The following is a 19,761-nucleotide window of genomic DNA, read 5'->3' as shown; positions in this document are numbered from 1 at the left end:
TTATTGTCAATGCATGAAAAGGCATGTTTGAGGGTCCCTGGATGTTGAAGAAATGCACCTGCCAGCCCCACTTCTGGTAACAAAACACTCCTCTGTTGTGCTTCATGACACTGGAGTCGGACCAGACACCAGCACCACCCTCCACACACAAATGTGCCCACAGAGCTACGCAGAGAACCCCCCGCCAACCATCCTACCTCTCCCGTCCCGTGGCCTCCGGGGGAGAGTCCTGTCCCATCAGCGAGCGTGGAAAGTGGGAATACAGTACCTGAGAATACTCTGGCGAGCAATCTGATATGCTATCAGGCTCTATTTGCAGTTAGGGACATTGCCAGCCACACTGCGCCATGCTACTCGAAGTCACGAGTTGCAAGTTTCCTTCAAGATAAAGGGTCTCTCGAGGGCGAAACATCACTAGGAAAACCTGCACCCTGTCCTCCCCCACCGCCCTCACTTCTCTTAGGCAGAAAAGACCAGCGAAGCTTCCAGATCAGAATGTCAGAGTGGATCCCAGCCGCGCAGCGCTAAGGGGAGCAGCATGTGTTTTGCATTTAGAGGCTAATGTACATGAGCAATCTGCTGGAATGGTTGAGAGGTACAGAACCCGTGGAAAATACAGCGCAAGTTTCAGATGCTTTTCTTGTGAAATTAGTCATCCGCTTAGCGACATGCAGGGCAGCTGGATTCTTGCACAAAACAAAAGCCGTCAGAAATACCTCACGGTTCCCGCTTGCTCTTCCAGGACCACGGTCTGCTTTTAGCATCGGGTGGAACTGGATTCCAGGTCGCCCTCTCTCCCTCCGACGCGGTTTCCTTCCCAGCTGGGACCTAATAACCACTGGCCTCGTCTCCCGAACCTGGGGGTGGGCGAGGGCAGGGCCGTGGGCGGTCGGGGCGGTCGGGGCCGTCGGGGCCGGTGAGATGCGGCCGTGCAGCTTCGCCCGTGCTGGCGCTCCTCACCCGCCGTCAGGCTTCTGAACATGGGGTGCTCCGGATCTATGGCGGGAGTCCTCGGCATCTCTACCTTTATAAGGTTCAGGTGCCACGCTGGAGCAGAGGCTGAGCTGAGAGATCATGGGAGAGGCAGGACCCCCAGGAGCACCCGAACTGCTTCACCAGAGACGGGTCAGGGTTGCCCGGAGCAAACGAGGGCCCAGACCCGTGGACGCAGGGAATGTGATGCGTGTCACCCACACCAATGTCAGGTCCTGGATCTGGTTCACGGCCGCAGGATGGGGGAAGGCCTCAGGCAGTGGTGCCCTCAGATCATGCAGGCGTCCTGCATCCCGAACATTCTTTTCCGGGACCACATTTTAAGAGGAGTGTCCTAGCGGGCAACGAGAAGGCGTCCTGCAACCGGAGGATGCAAATCCGTGTCACAGGAGGACAGAGGGAAGGAGTAGAAGGACAATTTGCATTGAAAACGTCTCTGGGCCTGTCCCGCAGAGGTGGATCCGCCTTTGAACATTAGAGGGCGGCTGATGGGCAGCATCGGAAAGACCTCGCGACACGTGGCACCGTCCCACAAGTAGCTGCCCCGAAAACTAGTTGGAGAAGGGCTCAGTTCCCGGAGCGCAGACCAGGTGCCGAGAAGCACAGCACCTGACCCTGTCACAGCTCTGCAGGGCACACATCCAGAGTGAGGGGTCCCGGGCCCACGGAGGCGGCAGCAGGTGTCCCTCTGGAGGTCCCGGGGGGAATCCGTGTCACGCAGGTGCATCCTTGACGGTGTGGTCTCGATTCCCGTGGATACACATCCAGTGGTGGGATTGCTGGATGCGACGGTCACCCCAGTTTTAACATTTGGAGGAGCCTCCACGCTGTTTCGAGAGCGGCTGCACCGCGTTCCCGCCAGTGCGTTATCTCCTGTGGTGTTGTCAGCCGTTCCGACAGGTGTTCGGGGACACCTCCCTGATGACCAGTGACGGTGAGCGCCTTTTCGTGTGTCTGCTGGCCACCTGGATGTCTTCTTCAGAGAAATGTCTGTTCAGATCCTTTGCCCATATTCTAATTGGATCGAGTGTGAGTGTGTGTGTGTGTGCACGCGTGTGATTGCTATGGGGTCGGATGAGCTCTTTACACATCTTGGATATTAGCCCCTTAGCAGGTATTTGATTTGTGACTATTTTCTCCCGTTCTGCAGCTTGTCCTTTCCTTTCGCGGACGGTTTCCCTCGACGCCGAAGTGTTTTTGTTTGAGTTTGCTGTGGGCCCGCGGAGGGATGTTGCTTTGGTTGCTTGTCTATGGTGTCTCCGACCTCATTCACCCTGTGCCTCCGCAGACTGCCCTCCCATCCGGGACTACGTGACCCTCAACGTCACCAGCAGCAGCTTTCGAGTGTCCTGGCGTTTGAATTCTTCCCGGCTCCGCACTTTCCACGTGCAGGTCTACAAGGGGGAGGAGCTCCTGCGGAGCGCCAGCACCACGGGGAGGACGCTGGAGGTGGCAGGGCTGGAGGCCGGAGAGCTGTATGGGGTGAAGACCAGCTACCAGGCGTGCGGGGGCAATGTCACCGCCACGCTGACCGTCAGAACAGGTAAGGACACCCACACGCGCCCTGCGTCTTACCTGAGGGTCTGCGGCTCCACCTCTGTTGGCCCCGAGATTCCCATCCTCTTTCGCCCTCTTCTCAGGGCAGGGGCAGTCCTTCTGGGAGGGGCTGTGGGGGCTCCGTGTCCTCTGAGCAGTGCCACGGTGGCCGTCTGTGGTCTCCACGGCTCCTCTCACGCCGCTACATCTCATCCTGTTCCGCGGGAGGTGCGGGGGCCCATGCTCACACCTGAGATGACGAGGTGAGGAGCCCACCTTCCCGGTTTGAAGGCCTCCGCAGTCCGAGAGGGCAGAGCAAACAGTGTGATTAAGCAAAAACGGCAGCGATGGGCATGTCCTGAAAGGCCTTTTTGCAGCACCGACTTCACAGGGCTGCGTCTATGCGTTCCCCGAAGCGGAGCCAAGCATCACGGGGCATCCTCCCGGACCTGCTTCATTTCCCGCATGAGGCCCTTAAAAAGCTAATGTGGTGCCCCCTAGATCGGCCCGTGAAGATGCTTTCTTTCACCCAAACAGGTTGTAGGTGTGAACCAGGGATTCAGCTCTGGAGAGGGTGGCTGGTGTGGCCTGAGCGGTGGGGGGGGGGGGGGGGGGCGGGGATGGGGGCTCCGAGCGCGACCTCACTGCCCCTCCCCATGACTGCATCTCCTCCCTGCCTGGCCCGGGTGTACCTGGGTGGGGACAGAGGAGCTCCCAGGCCGGTCTGGGGACAGAGCACAGAAATCTCTGCGTGGGAGGCCTTGTGCGGAGATGAGGGCCAGTGCCAGGGACGGGGGCAGTGAATGACGAGGGATGGAATGAGCAGGCCTTTGAGGACACTGTCCTGCAGCATTTGGGAGCCGATTTGGGGCCGGCCCTTGCTGAATTGTCACAACACATAGAATGGGCATGCAGCGGCCCCCCCCCACCCCAGGAGCCCCAGCCACGAAATGGGCACACCTTGGCGACGAGGCTTCCGACTTCAGAGCAGGACCCACGTCATCTTCTCATTCTAGGGTCCAAGTACTGCCGGGAGTAAGTGAGGGAGCACGGGGAGTGAGGGCAGACCCCAGCTCTCCCCATCCCCTGCTTCTGCTGACCCTCCCTCTGCTCCCTCCCCAACTCCTCTCCCATGGGACATTCTGAGCATGTCTAGATGTGCATGGGGCGCTCAGCAACCCGTGCCCTCAGGAAAGTTCCAGAAGACTCCTGAACCACCAGCCTCTTCTCTCCTTCTCCATGTTGTAAAAATGCCTGTTGTGAGCACGCTGCTCCCTTAAGGAGCTTGGTTCACGTTAAAGGCTCTATCGAGGTAATTCGGCGTTAGGAGGCGGTGGGCGTTCCGGTCACAGTGGCTGCAGAGCCTCACAGAGAGTCTGGATTTCGGGGGCTCAGGTGGACCCTGATCCCCCCTTCCCAGGAGGCTCTTGCTGTGGGCAGGGTCGAGGCTGACATCACAGGGACACTTGGTGCCCCGAGGACGGGAGAAGGGCCAGAGAGGCCCTGATCTAGAAACGCACGGGGTACAACCCGGTGACAGTTCCGCGGCCCTTGTGGCGCGAGCACCCAGCAGGGATAAAGGGCGCATCCGGCCCACGGCCGTTAGGTCGTCAGAGAAGCACACGGAGACGCAGCGGGACCTGCTTGGGTGTTGGTTTTACTCTCGGCGATGAAAGAGACACGCGCTCCCCGTCCCATCCTACTTCTCCCGGCTTTGCTTATGGCCAAAGAGAAGGGGTGCCTCCCTTGCCGGGCGACCGCCCCTCCCGGTTTGCTGGGGACAGTCGGTTCCTGGGATGGGACTCTGGGTGCACACGCTTGGAAAGTCCTGGGCGGACAGGGTGCATTGGGTACCGGGGCCTGGGGGCATCCGGCGTGAGGACCCGGCCGGCTGTGTGCGTGGACGACGCGGGAAAGCCGCAGCCACGCGGGGTGAGGGATGGCGGGAGGGGCCTGCGGACCGTACGTGTGCCGGCTGAGTCCCGGTTCCCGCCGGCGGGGGCCACATGTGACATCTACTCCTGTCCCACCCGTCCCTGCCCTGGCAGTGGAAGCGTGTGTGTGTGTGTGTGTGTGTGTGTGTGTGTGTGTGGCCGCTCCTTCCTCCCGCGCAGAGGTAAAGCGCCCTCCTATCCGCGTCCCCCGCCGCAGCTCCCCGATCCAGGACTCCTCCCTCCATCTATCAGCAAACAAACGTCCCCTCAGAAGAGGAGACTTTCTGGGGAACAGTGACAGCAAGGCGTGTGTGACGGTTCATCACCGATTTTGGCCAATTTGCATTATCGCTGTTGCAGACGCCCGCGTGTTCGGAGTCACCATCAGGGTCCTGGACCACAACGTGACGGAGGAGCTGCTCAACCCCAGCAGCCCCGAGTACCAGGACTTTTCCCGACTGCTGCTCCGCGAGGTAAAGCCGAAGTGCAGACACGGTGCCCGGGGCGGGGGGTGTGGAGGGGTGTCTGAGCCAGGCACCCGTGCGTGCCAGCCCCTTCTCTGTGACTATGCACGAGCACGCGTCACCCCAGCCCAGATCCTGGGCACTGATTACCCAAGCACCACCCCTTAGGGGGGCTCCCCTTAATCTGGATACGGGGCCAAACAGTCTGTGAAAACCACGCTCTGGTTCAAGTGCGCCCCTGATGGTGCAGCCGGGTTTTCTGCGGAACCTTCCATCCAGGTAGCCCAGAGCATCTGTCTCCCTGCTTTAGTGCTGGGGCTTCACTGGGGTGGGGGGGGGCGTTTACCAGGGGTCACGGCATCCACCCTCCCCGTGGCTAATGAGGGGGCAGCAGTATGCAGCCCAGGGGAACCAGGCCAGCGGCCAGGGCTGTCTCCCCTTGGGTGACAGATGAACCTGGGACGCAAGTGACTTGCTAAACCACCGAGAACCATGAATGGCCCAAGATTTTATCCTGCCCTCAAACTGATAAGTTAGCCTGTTCCTGTCATGGGGCGCTGGCGGGAGACTTGGGATTCTGGGGTCAGTGACCGAGGACTGTCTGCTGCACAGCTGACAGGCAGCATGGGCACCATTGCTGATAGTTCCCTCTGGCCTGCAAGTTCCACAAGGGAGGGGGGTGTGGGGGGCCCGGGTGGGTGGGACACACACACAGTGCATCTGCGTCACCGCCGAGGAGCCCCGAGCTTAGGGAAACCGGATCTTGCAAAGGGCCAAAAGCAAATCTGCCTAGACGTGGTTCCGGAAAGGGACACTATCTTCATGCTGGGAGACGGGGACAAATCTGCCCTCTCCTGAGGCTGTTCACCTTATAAACGTCTTGGAAGGAGGCTCTGGAGCAAAAGGGCTGTTAGTGCTTCTGGTTGCAAAATGTATAGACATGGGACAGGTGGAATGAGGGGTGTAGACACGGGACAGGTTGAAGGAGGGGTGTAGGCATGGGAAAAGTCGAAGGAGGGGTGTAGCCACGGGACAGGTCGAAGCAGAGGTATAGACACGGGACAAGTCGAAGGGGGCGTGTAGACACGGGACAGATCGAAGGGGGGGTGTAGGCACGGGACAGGTTGAAGGAGGGGTATAGACACGGGACAGGTCAAAGGGGGGGTGTAGGCACGGGACAGGTCGAAGGAGGGGTGTAGCCACGGGACAGGTCGAAGGTGGGGTGTAGACACGGGACAGGTCAAAGGGGGGGTGTAGGCACGGGACAGGTCGAAGGAGGGGTGTAGACACGGGACAGATCAAAGGAGGGGTGTAGACACGGGACAGGTCAAAGGAGGGGTGTAGACACGGGACAGGTCAAAGGGGGGGTGTAGCCACGGGACAGGTCGAAGGTGAGGTATAGGCACGGGACAGGTCGAAGAGGGGGTGTAGACACGGGACAGGTCGAAGGAGGGGTGTAGACATGGGACAGGTCAAAGGAGGGGTGTAGACATGGGACAGATGGAAGGAGGGTGTCCGTGCTCATTCACGTGCCCGGTGATTCCCGCGTGTGTGCGGGGCATGGTGTGTGTGGGGGCAAGGCTGGCCTCCCTGGCTTGGCACGCTGGCCCCGCACACCAGTGGCCCCGGTGTTTCCAGGGGGGATACAGCCAGTGAGGGGCGCAGCTGCAAGTAGCCACTGCATCTCTCCATCTGTGTCACACACACGTCGCCTGCACACCGATTTCCAGGGCACACAGTGGTTTGTGCGTCTTGTGCTCCGTGACGGGGAGCCCAACTGTCGCGGTGCCCGTGGAGTCTCACAATTGTAGTGGGGACCGCGGCTGTCCCTGGGAGGGGCCCTGGGGGAGGTGCGGGGGGCCAGGGCTCCTGTCTCTTCTTGGCCCCTAGAGGCTGGTCGCCGGACACCTCCTCTTGGTCACCAAGGGGACACATTCTGTGCACCATTTTGGGGGGTCCCACGGGCCCTGCCCAATGGTTTTGAAGACGCTGGTGGAAGCATCTGCTCTGAGTGGCCGTTGCCTCTTCTCCGCTAGGTTGCAAACGCCTTCCCGCCCGCGCTGTCCGCCCTGTACAGGAGAGGCAAGCTGAAGGTGCGCGTCGTGTCTCTCCAGGCCGGAAGCGTGGTGGTGACGCTCAGGCTGCTGCTTCAGGACCCTGAGTTCCCAGTGGGACTCTCCACGCTGGCGCCCATGCTCCCGCCTCTGTGGGCGAGCCGGGTGTTCCAGATCGACCCGCGGGGCACACGCGTGCAAGGTCGGTTCTCCTCTGTACCCGAGCCCACTGCCGCCAGGCCCCTCAGAGGCCCGGCCACGCGATTTCAGGTCCACGCGTATTTATCGTGAAAGATCGATCAAGCGCATGAAATTCGAATCCTTATCCTGTGTTCCTGCGTGGGGGCCCACCTGCATCCCACGCTTCTTGCTTCAGTGGGAGAGGGACCCCAGAGCCCGGGGAGCTCACTCCTGCAGGTGGCCCAGAACACGAGGTGGGACGGGGCTGGAGGACCTGGGAGGGGAAGGGCCCTGGGGGCCGCCGTCCCCTGCGCCACCTGCCAAACGGCCTCTAGTTCCTTGGCCTCAATGTTATGTAATTTCACTTCATGTTGCCTTGAGGCAGGAAGTCGTAGATCAGGGGAGGGGGAGACACCTCGGGACAGACAGAGGAGGGTGGTGGGGAGACGGAGAGGAGAGAGACAGTCAGATGTAGAGGTAGAGAAGAGAGAGACAGACACAGAGATACAGAAACGGGGATACAGACGTAGGGAGAGACAGAGCTAGAGAGGGAGACAGGAAGACAGAGATAGAGACAGAGATAGGGAGAGAGCAGAGAACAGGCTGATGTGCGAGGGATGACATTCCCCGGCGGGGGGTCCTCAGTTGCTCCCTCAGTTCCACCCGAGGCCAGACCCGAGCATCCCTCAGGGGAGCCAGCGGCCCCGAGTGCTGCTTCCCGGCCCCTGCCCTGTGCACCAGGCGTTGGGTTACTCTTGCTCCTTGCCCGCGGGTTGAAGGGGTGGCCTCCCCCCGTCCCCCAAGAAATGTCCACCTAGAACTGCAGATTTAGTTTGGAGGAAGCGTCTTTGTAGACAAAATTAAGGTCAGGATCGGAGATCGCCCCGGATCGGGGGAGGGCCCTACAGGAGAAGACGCAGGGGAGGAGAGACCCAGACACAGGGAGGACGGCCGCAGGGAGACCGAGGCCGAGGCTGGGGGCCACGAGCCCAGGAGCACCGGGAGCCCCAGAGGCCGGAGGAGGCAGGGAGGACGCTCCCCCCTCCGCCCCGAGCCCCAGATGGGGCCCCGCCGCCCCTGGATCCTGGACTTCGGCCTGTGCAAGTGCGAGAATGAATCCTGTTGTTTCGAGCCAGCTTGGGAGCTCGTGAGGATCTGGGAGGGGAAGAAGAGGCAGAGGAAGAAGAGGCGCCTTCGTCGCTCATGTTCTCAGGGTGTCAGCAGGTCCCGTCAAGCGTCCCCATGAGGTCCCAGACGCCCCTTCTCGCCCTGCAGGCTCCCTGGAGGCCTCCCCGTGCCGACACCCCCTTCCTGCCCGGTGACTGGGGTGGGGGCGCCCGGCCCCATGCAGGGTCTTCTGACCCAGCGACCGCTGGCTTGTGTCACCAGAGCCCCGGGCCCAGCCCGCCTCGGGCCGGCAGCCCAGGCCCCCAGGCCCCGGGCGGGGACCCGAGAAGCGCACGCGGGGCCGTCCTGCGGAACGCCAGCAAACCGCAGCAGGAGGGCTGCTCCGCTCGCGGCTGCACAGAAATGCTATTGTTGGCGCCCTCGGAGCATTCCTGGGTGGCTCGGGGGCCATGAGTCAACATGTCCCAGCAGCGCGGGGGGTCACGTTGTCATGACCTCAGCTTCTCCCTGAGGCCCATCTGTCATGGGGGGGTTAGTGGGTGGCCACGTGTCCTTGGTCTGCCTCCAGGAGGGCGTGCCCCTCGCTGAGCAGCACCCTGTTGCTCCGAGCCGCGCCCTCCGGGCCCGCTCGCCCTCCCGCAGCTGCAGGGCCCCCAGGAGCGAGCCCTCCCCCCGCACCCCCGAGGTGTCTGGTGGATCCAGAAGGTGCAGAGGCCCCCTGGGCACTCTCACTCCAGACCTGCCTCCTCCCTCTGGACTGGAGAACCACCTGGCCCGGGGCTCTAACGCAAGACGAGACAGTGTCCTGCCTCACTCGGGCCTGCTCGCCAGCTGCTCCGGCCGGCCGGGGGGAGGCCGGTGAATCACTGTGGCTAAAAATAGCCGCCAGGTGTTCAGGGGTGCGAGCCCCGTTCTGGACTGCGGGGCTCTGCTCTCTCATCCCAGGTCCCCAGCCCCCTCCACCCCCCAAAACCCCTCGAGCTGCCTGCAGGCTGTGGAGGAAGTGGGGCAGGGCTCCAGGAAGACCCGGGGGGCGGGGACACAGGGCCCTGTCTGGGGGGGTCGGGGAGGAGAGGGGGCGGTGGGAGGTGACTGTTGCATCAGCTGATGAGCCCTCGGGTCTCAGGGAGCTGTTCCGTGAGCTTCCGTGAAGATCACATGAAGCGAAATTGAAAACCACAGCACGAGAACAGCCCTTGGCTGCAGTTTTCTCCGCATAAAACCGAGCGTGCTCCTGTGTCATGACTTAAATATGGGCGAGTCTGGGCTCCTCTGGCCCAGCGAGCATGGTGGATCGAGGGGGGCCTGTGACCGGCCTGGACACAGGTTGTCGCCCAGCCCAGCCCAGCCCAGCCCAGCACCCCCAAGTGGGCCCCCGGCTTGGTCCCCCCGCGGAGGCCACTCAGTTCTGAGCCACCTTCTCCCCTGGGGCGGGAGGGACAGGCAGGCAGTGATCGGAAGGATGGATTCGGGGTGTGGGGAAAGCTGTCCCCCCTCCCCTAGCCCGGCTCCTCCTCGCCTGGGATGCAGCTTGAGACATTTACTCCTTCAGGTTTCTCATGTGTGTCACATGTAGCACTTTATCAGTCACATGTCAAAGTGCACGAGACCATCAGATGTTTCCTTGCGAGAGTGGGGGTGGCAGTCCCCCGGGGGGGCGGGAAGAGGGGGTTGGAGAGGGCAGCGGGGGCCCCAGGAGCCTTGTTTCACGGGTTGGCTAGTGCGGGTCCAGGCTGCCGCTGGCTGGGAAGTGCCAGCTGTGTCGGGTGTGGTGGTGAGCAGGGGCTGGGGGCCCCTTACCTGACGCTCTTCCTTCGGCCCACAAGGGTCAGCGCTTCCCAGTGACATGGGCTCTTCGGGCTTCTTAGTCTCCCAGGCCGGGGAGGAGGTGTTCAGGACCGTTCCTCCGTGCGTCTCTAAGAGTTCCGGTTAGATTTACCCAGGTGCCTCCAGGCTTGGCTAGTTTTCTTTGCTGAAGGGCTAAATATTAGGGGGATGTTGGCCCATTGGTGAGGAGGGGAAGCATCCTGGTTTTGGGGTCTGGAAACAAAGAATACACAGGAGAAGAATATATTCACACCAGTGGGTGCCAAGGGCTCCAAAGGGAACGGGACAGTCGCTAATCTTTGCCCCCAAAGCAGCCAGCCGGCGGTGAAGGTTGTCGCAGGGAGATGCGGGGCCTGCGGTCTTGGGTCAGGGACAGGCTTCCGGGAGGCGGGGGGCCCACCTCCGACCCCGGCCTTCGCCCCTCGACTGCTGGCTGCGGAGGTGCTTGCGGAGAACTCCGCTCCGTTGCTGTTTTGCCTTGTGAGCAGCCTCCGGCCGTGTCTCAGCAGCTCCGTCCCGTTTCTCTCCCGCCCCGCAGACTGGGACGAGTGTGCAGACAGTCTGGGGCACGACTGCTCCCCCGCTGCCCAGTGCATCAACCTCGAGGGCTCCTACACCTGTCGGTGCCGGACGGCCAGGGACGCCAACCCCTCCCGAGCGGGCCGGGCCTGTGAGGGTGCGCCTCCCACCCCCACCCCCGGGACCTCCTATCCCATAGCCTCTCTAGCACTCACGGGCCACTGTCCCGCATCCTTCTCTTATTCGTGTAACGTAGGGCACACTGACGCCGGTCATCAGCACCGAGCCCTGCGCTGAGCCCAGATCTAGAGAAGTTGCCCCATTTCTGCAAGGGCCAGGTGGATTCAGCTGCAAGAACCGGGCCCTGCGCTTATGTCCTGGCTCTGCAGGCCCCCAGCTGGAGCCCCGCTTGTGGCACCTGAGAGCTCCCATTTATCCAGTGGAGAGGCCCTGCCACCCCCTCGGAGAGCTGCAGACACGAGCCCCACTAAACATTCGTGATCCCGTCACCCCCAATGAGACAGCCTTTGTCCCCACTTTTGGGGGCCCCCCGGGAGGCTCTCGCTCATAGGTGGCATCTGGTGGGTTTTGCTTAGCGTCTTTGGACCAGGTGTCCCCTCTGACAGTGGATGTGTGTCTTGGTAGGTGACACGGTGAGCCCCACAGGAGGTGTCCTGGCTCTGGCAACAGGAGTAACAGCCCCAGTTCTCGGCACAGAAACAGCAGCCCTTGACCGGGAGACTCCCGCCTTGTGGCCCAGCGCTGGGCACCCATGGGGCACGCCCGCAGCAGGCCAGGCCCAGACTCCAGGCCTGCCACCCAGGAGAGGGGGCAGCGACGTGGCCAAGCAGGACGGGAACGGCACAGGCCAGGGCATGGAGGAGGAGGTGCCCAGCATGGCCCCAGGCTTGGTGACAGGCCCACCGACACCCAGCAGGGCTCCCGGGAACCCCCATGGCTCCCCTCCTGGGGCCATGAATGTCCTGCTGGACACCCCTGGATGGTTGTCAAGAAACTCCAGCACGGAGCCGCCCGTCTGGCCCACACCTACTGAGGGCCCCGCAGACCACATCGAGTGGCACGCCAGTCTCCCCACTTGGAGAACACCACCAGCGCCCCTGGACCCCACAGGGCCACAGAACATGCACCCTGGGCCCTCCAGCTCCCTGGACCTGCCCTCAGCCCTCACCCCTGAGTCTCTGAAGCTTCTGGCCTGTGGTGAGTGCCTCGGATGGCATGTGCTAGGGGGCCTGTGCCCCGAGACCCCGGGCACACCGGGGAACCCTTGCGTTCCAGTTGGTAAAGGCTCACACGGTCATTGAATCAAAGACGTTTGAGAAAAGTCAGGTGTCTTGCTCATCGTATGGCTGCACCAAGTGGGGCACAGCACAGCCCTGTCCCTGGGGGTGGCCTCTGTCTTGTTAGGACTGAAACCTGGTCCCTGTGCTTTCTCCAGTCCTCCCATGCCTGTCCCCAAGCCTTCTGGTCGCCCATCAGGAGCAGGAGGTCGGGCCCAGGAGGAGCCTGTGGGGTGCATGTGTCCCCTTAAGCACTGCAGAGCCGCCCCACCCAGGAGTGCTGGACACCCCAGCATTCCCACGCCTCCCCAGCAGTGCAGAAGCCCTGAGCCCTAGTGCAGTCCCTTGCACCGTGCAGACCCCCTGGCAGTTCTACTGACAGCACACAGAGGGCTTGGCCATTGCCAAGGTCCTGGGGCAGCACCGTAGATGGGCGGCAGCCCGGGCTGTGAAGCTCCCACGCGGCATCCCTGTGAGCTCACTGTGCTAGCCCGACCCCGGCTTGCCGCCAAACAGAACCTAAACGTAGCTGCATCGGGGCATCTCCTCTGCTGAGTGTCGCACGTTCCGAGACTACACGGCAGGCCCCATAAGTCAGTACCGTCGAGCGCCCCCGGGATCACCCTGCGGGAATGGCTCCGAAGCCAGCCATGGCCACCTGTGCTGGCCCCTCTATGAGTCCGCTCAGGGGTGGCGGGGTACCCCCTCTGGAGGAGCCACCCAGCATCTGCTCAAGAGGTTTGCTTTAGGGAAGACCAGGGACCCCAGTGGCAGAGAGAAAACCAAACCGGAAGGGGCGGGAGTGCTGTCCGAGGGAGCCTGGGGCTCAGGGGGCCGTCCGGGGACCCTGTACCACATGCAGGGCTAGTGGGGGGGGGGGACTTTGTACGACTTCCTTGGGCTGGTGTCCCCCGATGCCCTCTCCTGTCCCCAAGCAGTGTATTTGATTTTAGGGTTTGGTGAGGCTTCTCTGGTCCTCTGTCCTTGGATCATTGGATTGCTTTTCATTTGCTCGATGCTTATGTCCACTTGCCAGATCCTGTCCCCATCCAGAGGGTCACCGTCTCCAATGTGACCAGCACCAGCTTCCACGTGGCATGGGCGGCGGACCTCGCCCGGCACCCCACCTTCCAGCTCACCGTCACCTCCACGCGGAGCCCCGCGGTGCACCTGGAGACCCGGAACGCGAGCCTGACGCTGTCGGGCCTGGAGCCCGGCGTCCTGCACCTGGTGGAGATAGTGGCCGGAGCGTGCGGGGAAGGAGGTGCCGGGGCCCGCCTCAGAGTGAGGACAGGTAATGAATGGGCTTCAGGGACGCTCGTGGCCACTTGTGCTCAAAGGGAGGGAACAAGTACGTGAGAGATTTTCAGCGAGTTCAGGTTCAAAAGAGCCAGAATCATTTGCGAGCAGCTGGGTTTCTGCCTCTCGCGGGCCCAGGAATGCAGCAAGGGGCAGACCGTGGGCCATGCGGAGGCGCAAAGTGCTCAGGACTCTGCCTGCAGAGGTGGTGGCCGCTGGCTGCCCCGTGTCCTCGAGGGTACGTGGCAGGAAAACACATGTGGTGCTGGTGTGCTGAGTGTCACGCCCTCCCTCTGACTGCTCCCGCTCTCAGCGGACCTGGACTTGGCTTCTAGGAAGGACGGATAGACAGGGGACATGAGACAGTTGGACAGCTTGTCTGTCTCCTCCCGGCCGGGCCCTGGTGAGGTGGCATTGGTGCTGGTGATAGTTACGTGTTCAGACAAATCTTGTTTCTCCCCCTTTGCACCCGTCATCCAGATACTTCCCTGAATGCCTAAGTTGCTCAAACAGCCAAGGGCTGGCTGACGTTGCAGATGGGTCCTCAGGTCTTGGGCAGCTGTGTAAGGGCTGACGGGCAGAGTGCTCCAAGGTGGGGTGCACAGCCCTTGGGGGTGCCAGTAAGAGGAGCTTTCAGCTTCCGTGTGCGTCCTTTAGGGTACCGATGAGCTGTGGACTGGGAAATCAGAGGGAAGTCGGTGTGCGAGGGCGTCCTCCGGCAGGATCATGGTGGGCTGGAGGAGGGACGGTCACTGCCGGAAGGCCTCACCTGCTGGAAGGAGGAGCCCCCACCACGGACATGTGACCTGTGCAGGGGCGGGTCCCTGTCCCTTCTCACCTGTGCACCTGTCCTGCTCCTGAGGCTTTTAGATCAAGCTGCATGCCCCAGTTGTGGTGTCTGGACCCGTGGTCCTCTGGTGCAGCGATAGCCGTGACCCCAAGGACATGGATTTGGGGGTCATCAGGCCATGCGTCCTGGGATGGCTTTGTGGTTTGTGCTAGGCCTGGGCAATAAGCCGTGGGGGCAGCACTCTCAGCCCTGCCGGGAGAACCTTGGCCTTTCCTCCAGCGCCCGGAACAGCAGGCACCTGGCAGGTGCATCACAGATGTCTAGTGAAGGAGCGAACGAGGTGGCTGCCGTGCTGGATGCCACGTGCCGGACGCCAGGGTGTAGCCAGGCGATGTTCCTGGACCGCGTTTTTGTATCAAGCCCTCCTAGAAGCCCCACGTGGAGGGAACAGATTCCCATGGAACAGACCTGGTGCAAAAGCAGGGACCACCCTTAAGCCACGGAGAGACGGTGCTCTAGGGGGAGGGAGAAGAGGGTCAGGACCCCTGGGCGCTGTGCCGTGGGCTGTGGGCTCTGGCAGGGGTGGGGCAAGGCCGCCCCACGACTTGATTTGCCCAGGACATCCAGGTGGGCCCCTGCGGCCTGGGCATGAGTGGGCCTCCTTTCCTTCTCGAAGTTGTCCCTGCTGATAAACCACCTGGGCAGCGTGTGCGTGGAGAGCCACACGGGGGTGGGGAAGAGGGGGGCAGGGGGCCCAGAAGTTTCTCTGTCTGTGCCCCGGCTGCATGCCGGCGTCCTCTGGGGTGGCTGGGCTGCGTGTGCGCGTGCAGGGCACCGCCAGCCTCCGGTGCCGTCCTTTCTGGCCAACGTGAAGCCACCGAGCTGACGCTGTCACTGTTCCTAATGCTCCAGACGGGTTTGTTCTCTGTCCGCAGCGGCCCAGAAGCTCAGAGGCAAAGTCAGAATAGCCAACGTCAGGTACGTAGAGTCCTTCGGCAATGCAAGCAGCGAGGAGTATCAGGACTTCCGGGAGCGGTTCCTTACGATGGTGAGTTGGGGGGGACCGTCCCTTCCTTTTCGGGACGTGCACAGGGGGGCGGACAGAAGCCCAGGCACAGCCTCGCGGGACGCGGACGTGTAGGTGCCGGGACCCCCCCTACCTCCGAGGGAAGCTCCGTCTGGTGCGGTGCCCGGTCCTGCCGCTAGACCCATCGGCAGGTGGGGGACACACCTGGGCCCCTGCTGTGTCCTCGCTCGGCGCTGTTAGCTGTTGGGCCAGCTCCTTTACGGCGGTGGGACCCCGTGGAGCAGGAAGCCTGGCGAAGAAAACCTTTTATAAAAAATTGAGATCTAATTTCACGGTCCCTAAAATCCACGCTTTACAAGGGCTCCGTGCAGCGCTCTCGGCTTTTTCTGCGAAACTGTACAACAGTCACCGCCAGTTCCAGAACATTCCCATCATCCCCCCAAAAGAGGCCCCGCCTGTGCCCATTTGCGGTGACTCCCCCCCGCCCCGGCCCTGCCACCCCTGCCACCCGCTAACCTGCCGTCTGCCTGCCCCGGATGTCGTGCGTGCACAGAATCATTACACGCGTGGCCTGCGGCGTCTGGCTTGCTCCCCGGGGCCCCGGGCGGCCACACGGAGAGACCACGGTCCGCGCGCCCCTTCATCCGCTGATGCGCGTGGCGGTGCTTGCACTTTCTGGCGAGCGTGAATGAAGCTGCTGTTCCTTTTTCCTAATCTCGCCGGTGCCTCCCCCGCTGCCCCCACCCCCCGCCGCCCCATTCACACTCCCAGGGACGGTGGTGGCCGGGATTTGCTGCAGCTTGATTCCCCTTTGACGAAGAGAGGATGCGCTGGTCCCGATCCCGTGGTCTCCTGGACGCGGTGGACGTCGGGTCCCTGTTAGCTTTCCCTCCCCGCCGGGTTTAAGACCCAGGAGAGAGGGTTTGGAAGTGCCACCTCGAGGAGGAGGGTGCTCGCCCCGTAGCCCGATGACTTGGTTCCGTTCTCCTCTCTAGGGTGGAGGAAATGGGTCCCACTGGGGCTCCTCGGGGATCTGGGATCCTGCCTTATTTGTCCTGGGTCTCCAGCGCCCGGCCCAGTGCCCCTGTGCATGGATTCAAGAGTTGTCAATGGTCTTCTTTAGGTTCCGTGATGTTTGCACGTAATACTAAGCATCAGCGCTGACCATCGGGCCACAGGGCTCCGGCGGCCACGCGTGGCAGCCCCAGATCCACACACATGTCTGCACGCATCCTTCCTCCCCCAACCACGTCTTCGCTCGCCTCTTTCTGGGGACCGTTGTTGGTTTGTCTAGAGTTTCAGGATAACAGATGATTGTGCAGCTTGTCACTCATGTAGGACAGCTTTTGGGAGGTTGTGGGTTAACGTGGCACCTTGTTCCCGTCACTGCCTAGCGTGGAGGCTGGAACTTTGCTTTGAGACGGATTAGAAAGGCAGCCCCGAGGGCCTTTAATCCAACTGCATCTCTGGAAGTCCCAGATGAGAGAGAGAGAGAGGGAGAAAGAGACAAGAGCTAGCTCTTCCAGTGGTAGTGATGGTGGCCCGGTGACCGGAGGTGACAGCAGATTTGTCACCTTGGATGTCCCAACGCTGAGAAGTGAATCCACGAGCCTGTGCCTTGAGCCACCACCCCTCACGGGGTCCTGATGAAGACGAGATTTCCTGGGAGGCCAGACTCCGGAAGCACAGGTTCCCATAGAAGTCTAGTGCTGTATGGACCGCTTAGAGCCACTACCCGGTGGCGTTTTGGCTGTGAGGTGCCAGGATGGCCTGCGAGGAAGGATTCCCTCCAAGGTGGTAGAGGGAAAAGCGAGGCAGGAGCTGCGTGTCCTGGTGAGAAGGCTTGCAGGGAAGCGGTTTTGGGGAAGGCGGGAAGAAAGGCAGGGGAGCTGGTCTGCAGCATCAGTAGGGGGAATGTTCTAGAAAATGCACAGTGAGAGAGAGATGACCCCCCCCCATGTCCACCCATCCAGCCCCCACCCTCCACAGCTCTGCGCCGAGAGCAGTAGGTTCTAAATGCCATCACGTGCGCCCCCTTGGGTGACGTGTCCCCCCACCCCCAGGCAGGGCCCTTGCATGTCACCCATACCGGCCTGCGGACGTGCTCTGGGGGAACAGGGCTCTTCTTGGGACTTGGGGTTGGGACACGGCACACGGGACCTTGGCCTTTTAGCCGCTGGCCCAAATCCCAGGAGGTGCCCCCTTGGCCGGATACCCCGCTTCCTCTCGTTCTTTTCACGTGCCATCTCTCCAAAGGTGCGGGGTTCCTTGCCAGCCGCCATGCTTCAGCTCGTGGACTCCGGTGGGGTCCAGGTGGAGGTGACCCGCATCGCCAACGGCAGCGTCGTGGTGGAGTTTAACCTGCTGATCACCGCAGACGTGGGTGTCCGTGAGGTGTCCGCTGCGTTCCTCGTGGCCTTTCAGAACGCGTCTCTGCTAGAGGTGGTCGGAGAGGACACCGTCATCCAGGGTAGGTGGAGGCCGGGCTCCCCCCGCCCCCGGAGGCTCACTGTGTCTGCAAGAGAGGTGGGGAGACCCCAGCTTCTGCCCTTGTTTGGAAGACGTCACCCCATGTGTCTCCTCCTAGGGGCTCCCAGGCAGGAGGTCAACATGGGGAACAGATAGGACCCTCATCTTTTTTTATTTTTTATTTAATCATTATTTTTTAAATTTAATTTATTTCTTTTTCTTTTTTTTTTTTTTTTTAAAGATTTTATTTATTTATTTGAAAGAGAGAGAGAGATATAACATGAGAGAGAACACAAGCAGGGGCAGAGGCAGAGGGAGAAGCAGACTCCTCGCTGAGCAGGGAGCCCGATGCGGGACTCGATCCCAGGACCCTGGGATCATGACCTGAGCTGAAGGCAGACGCTTCACCGACTGAGCCCCCCGCCCGGCGCCCCATCTCTCTTATTGCTACTGTGTTGGTTTCTGAAGGTTTAGGGGCCGGAACCATCCTGGTGTGAAGCTGCGCAGATGCCCAGAGATGCTGCTCCCTTTCCGGGGACCGCGTCCCACCCTGGGCCTCCTCTGCCACCCACGTAACCGGGCCGGGGGTGCACCTGCCCCTCTCTGCAGCCCACGCTTCCTCCCAAGCATGGTTTCCAAGGAGATCCTGGTAAAAATAATTGAAAAGAAAAGCAGGGAGAAAAAGCCATTTAGATTCTTCTTTCAAGTCCCATTTGTCATCGCGAGTTGTCGTAACCAAATACCACGGACGGGGCGGCTTCAACAACACGACTGCACGTTCTCACAGTTCTGGAGGCTGGACGGCCCAGATCCAGGGGCCCGCTGGTTCGTTTTCTGGGGCGGACCCTCTCCCCGCCGTGTGGACAGAGCTTCCAAGGCCTTTCTTTCCCCGTGTGTGTGCCGAGCTCTGGCGCCACTTCTTATAAGGACGCCAACCCTCTTGGGTGACAGTCCCACCTTTACGGGCTCCATTAGCCTTAATTACCTCCTAAACGCCCCCTCTGCAGACACAGTCCCACGAGGGGTTGGGGCTTCAACGTATCTATTTTGGGGGCACATTTCGGTTCACAGCGTGTGTCGTACTTGAAAATAAATGATGAAAAAATTTCATGTATGACGTCACTCAGAGGCCATACAAGCATCTTTCCGGTTTTTAGAAAGAGGAGGGTTTTCTAACTTGAAAATTGAAGGCAAAAAAAAAAAAAAAAGAAAAAAAAAAAAAGAAAATTGAAGGCAAAGGAGCCCCCAGAGGCAAAGGCTGAAGTATTTGACTCTATAAAAGTGTAAGGTTTTTATATTAAACAAAATAAAGGCACCCTGCTGAAGAAGGCAACACCCCAAAACATAGTTTCAATCATCTTTTAAAAAAAGGTTTTAGGGATCCCTGGGTGGCGCAGCGGTTTGGCGCCTGCCTTTGGCCCAGGGCGCAATCCTGGAGACCCAGGATCGAATCCCACATCAGGCTCCCGGTGCATGGAGCCTGCTTCTCCCTCTGCCTGTGTCTCTGCCTCTCTCTCTCTCTCTCTCTGTGACTATCATAATTAAATAAAAAAAAAAAAAGGTTTTATTTATTTATTTGAGAGGGAGAGAGCGAGAGAGAGTGAGTACAAGCGGGGGGAGCGGCAGGCAGAGGCAGAGGGAGAAGCAGGCTTCTCACTGAGCAGGGAGCCTGATGCCGGACTCGATCCCAGGACCCCGGGATCATGACCTGAGCCAAAGGCAGACGCCCGACCGATGGAGCCACCCCCAGGCGTCCCGCCATCCGTGTTTGAAAGGACCAGGGGGACATGTCACCGAGCAAACTGTGCTATGCGGGAGGCGGCCTTAGGTGTGGACATGCTCTCTGCTCAGATGGCCTGATTGTTACCCATTTCCTGCAGTAAACCCCCTTCCTGTGAGTTAGAGTGACTGGGTGCAGAGACCAAGGCAGGCAAGTGCGCCGAGGGCCTTCTACGGGGACAGGCTTGTGGGGTGCATGGGCCTGAGGCCAAGGGCCGGGGCTGGGGTCCTGTTGGCGCCCCGATGAGCTGCTCTCCCCCAGCCCCCCCAGGATCAGGAGCCCTCCCCCCACCAGCAGCCCCCGCAGACGTCCGGACACCGGCTCTTGCCCCCATCCCAGCCGAGAAGCAGGTGCCGCCTGTCCCCTCAACTCCCCAGAACTGGCCAGCTTTGTCGTCCCTCCGGATTCAACTCCGCGGCCTGAGACGCACACCTGCCCCCCACCCCACAAGGCCGTGTGAACA

General features: G+C 61.1%; 1 protein-coding gene across 1 annotated transcript in view; it reads left to right on the top strand.

Annotated features, from left to right (window-relative positions):
* Window positions 1-19,761, top strand: part of UMODL1 (uromodulin like 1) — a 55,091-nt gene that overhangs the window by 14,934 nt on the left and 20,396 nt on the right. The window contains exons 6-13 of the mRNA XM_072739840.1: window positions 2,282-2,536; window positions 4,824-4,936; window positions 6,964-7,183; window positions 10,655-10,792; window positions 11,281-11,853; window positions 12,970-13,227; window positions 14,958-15,070; window positions 17,306-17,519. Of these exons, the coding sequence (XP_072595941.1) occupies window positions 2,282-2,536; window positions 4,824-4,936; window positions 6,964-7,183; window positions 10,655-10,792; window positions 11,281-11,853; window positions 12,970-13,227; window positions 14,958-15,070; window positions 17,306-17,519 (1,884 nt within the window). The remainder of the gene's footprint in view (window positions 1-2,281; window positions 2,537-4,823; window positions 4,937-6,963; window positions 7,184-10,654; window positions 10,793-11,280; window positions 11,854-12,969; window positions 13,228-14,957; window positions 15,071-17,305; window positions 17,520-19,761) is intronic.

This window comes from Vulpes vulpes, chromosome 15 (genome assembly GCF_048418805.1).
Source record: "Vulpes vulpes isolate BD-2025 chromosome 15, VulVul3, whole genome shotgun sequence".
NCBI lineage: Eukaryota > Metazoa > Chordata > Mammalia > Carnivora > Canidae > Vulpes > Vulpes vulpes.
The sequence above is the reverse complement of the archived record's forward strand: the minus strand, read 5'-3'. Positions and strand labels throughout refer to the sequence as shown.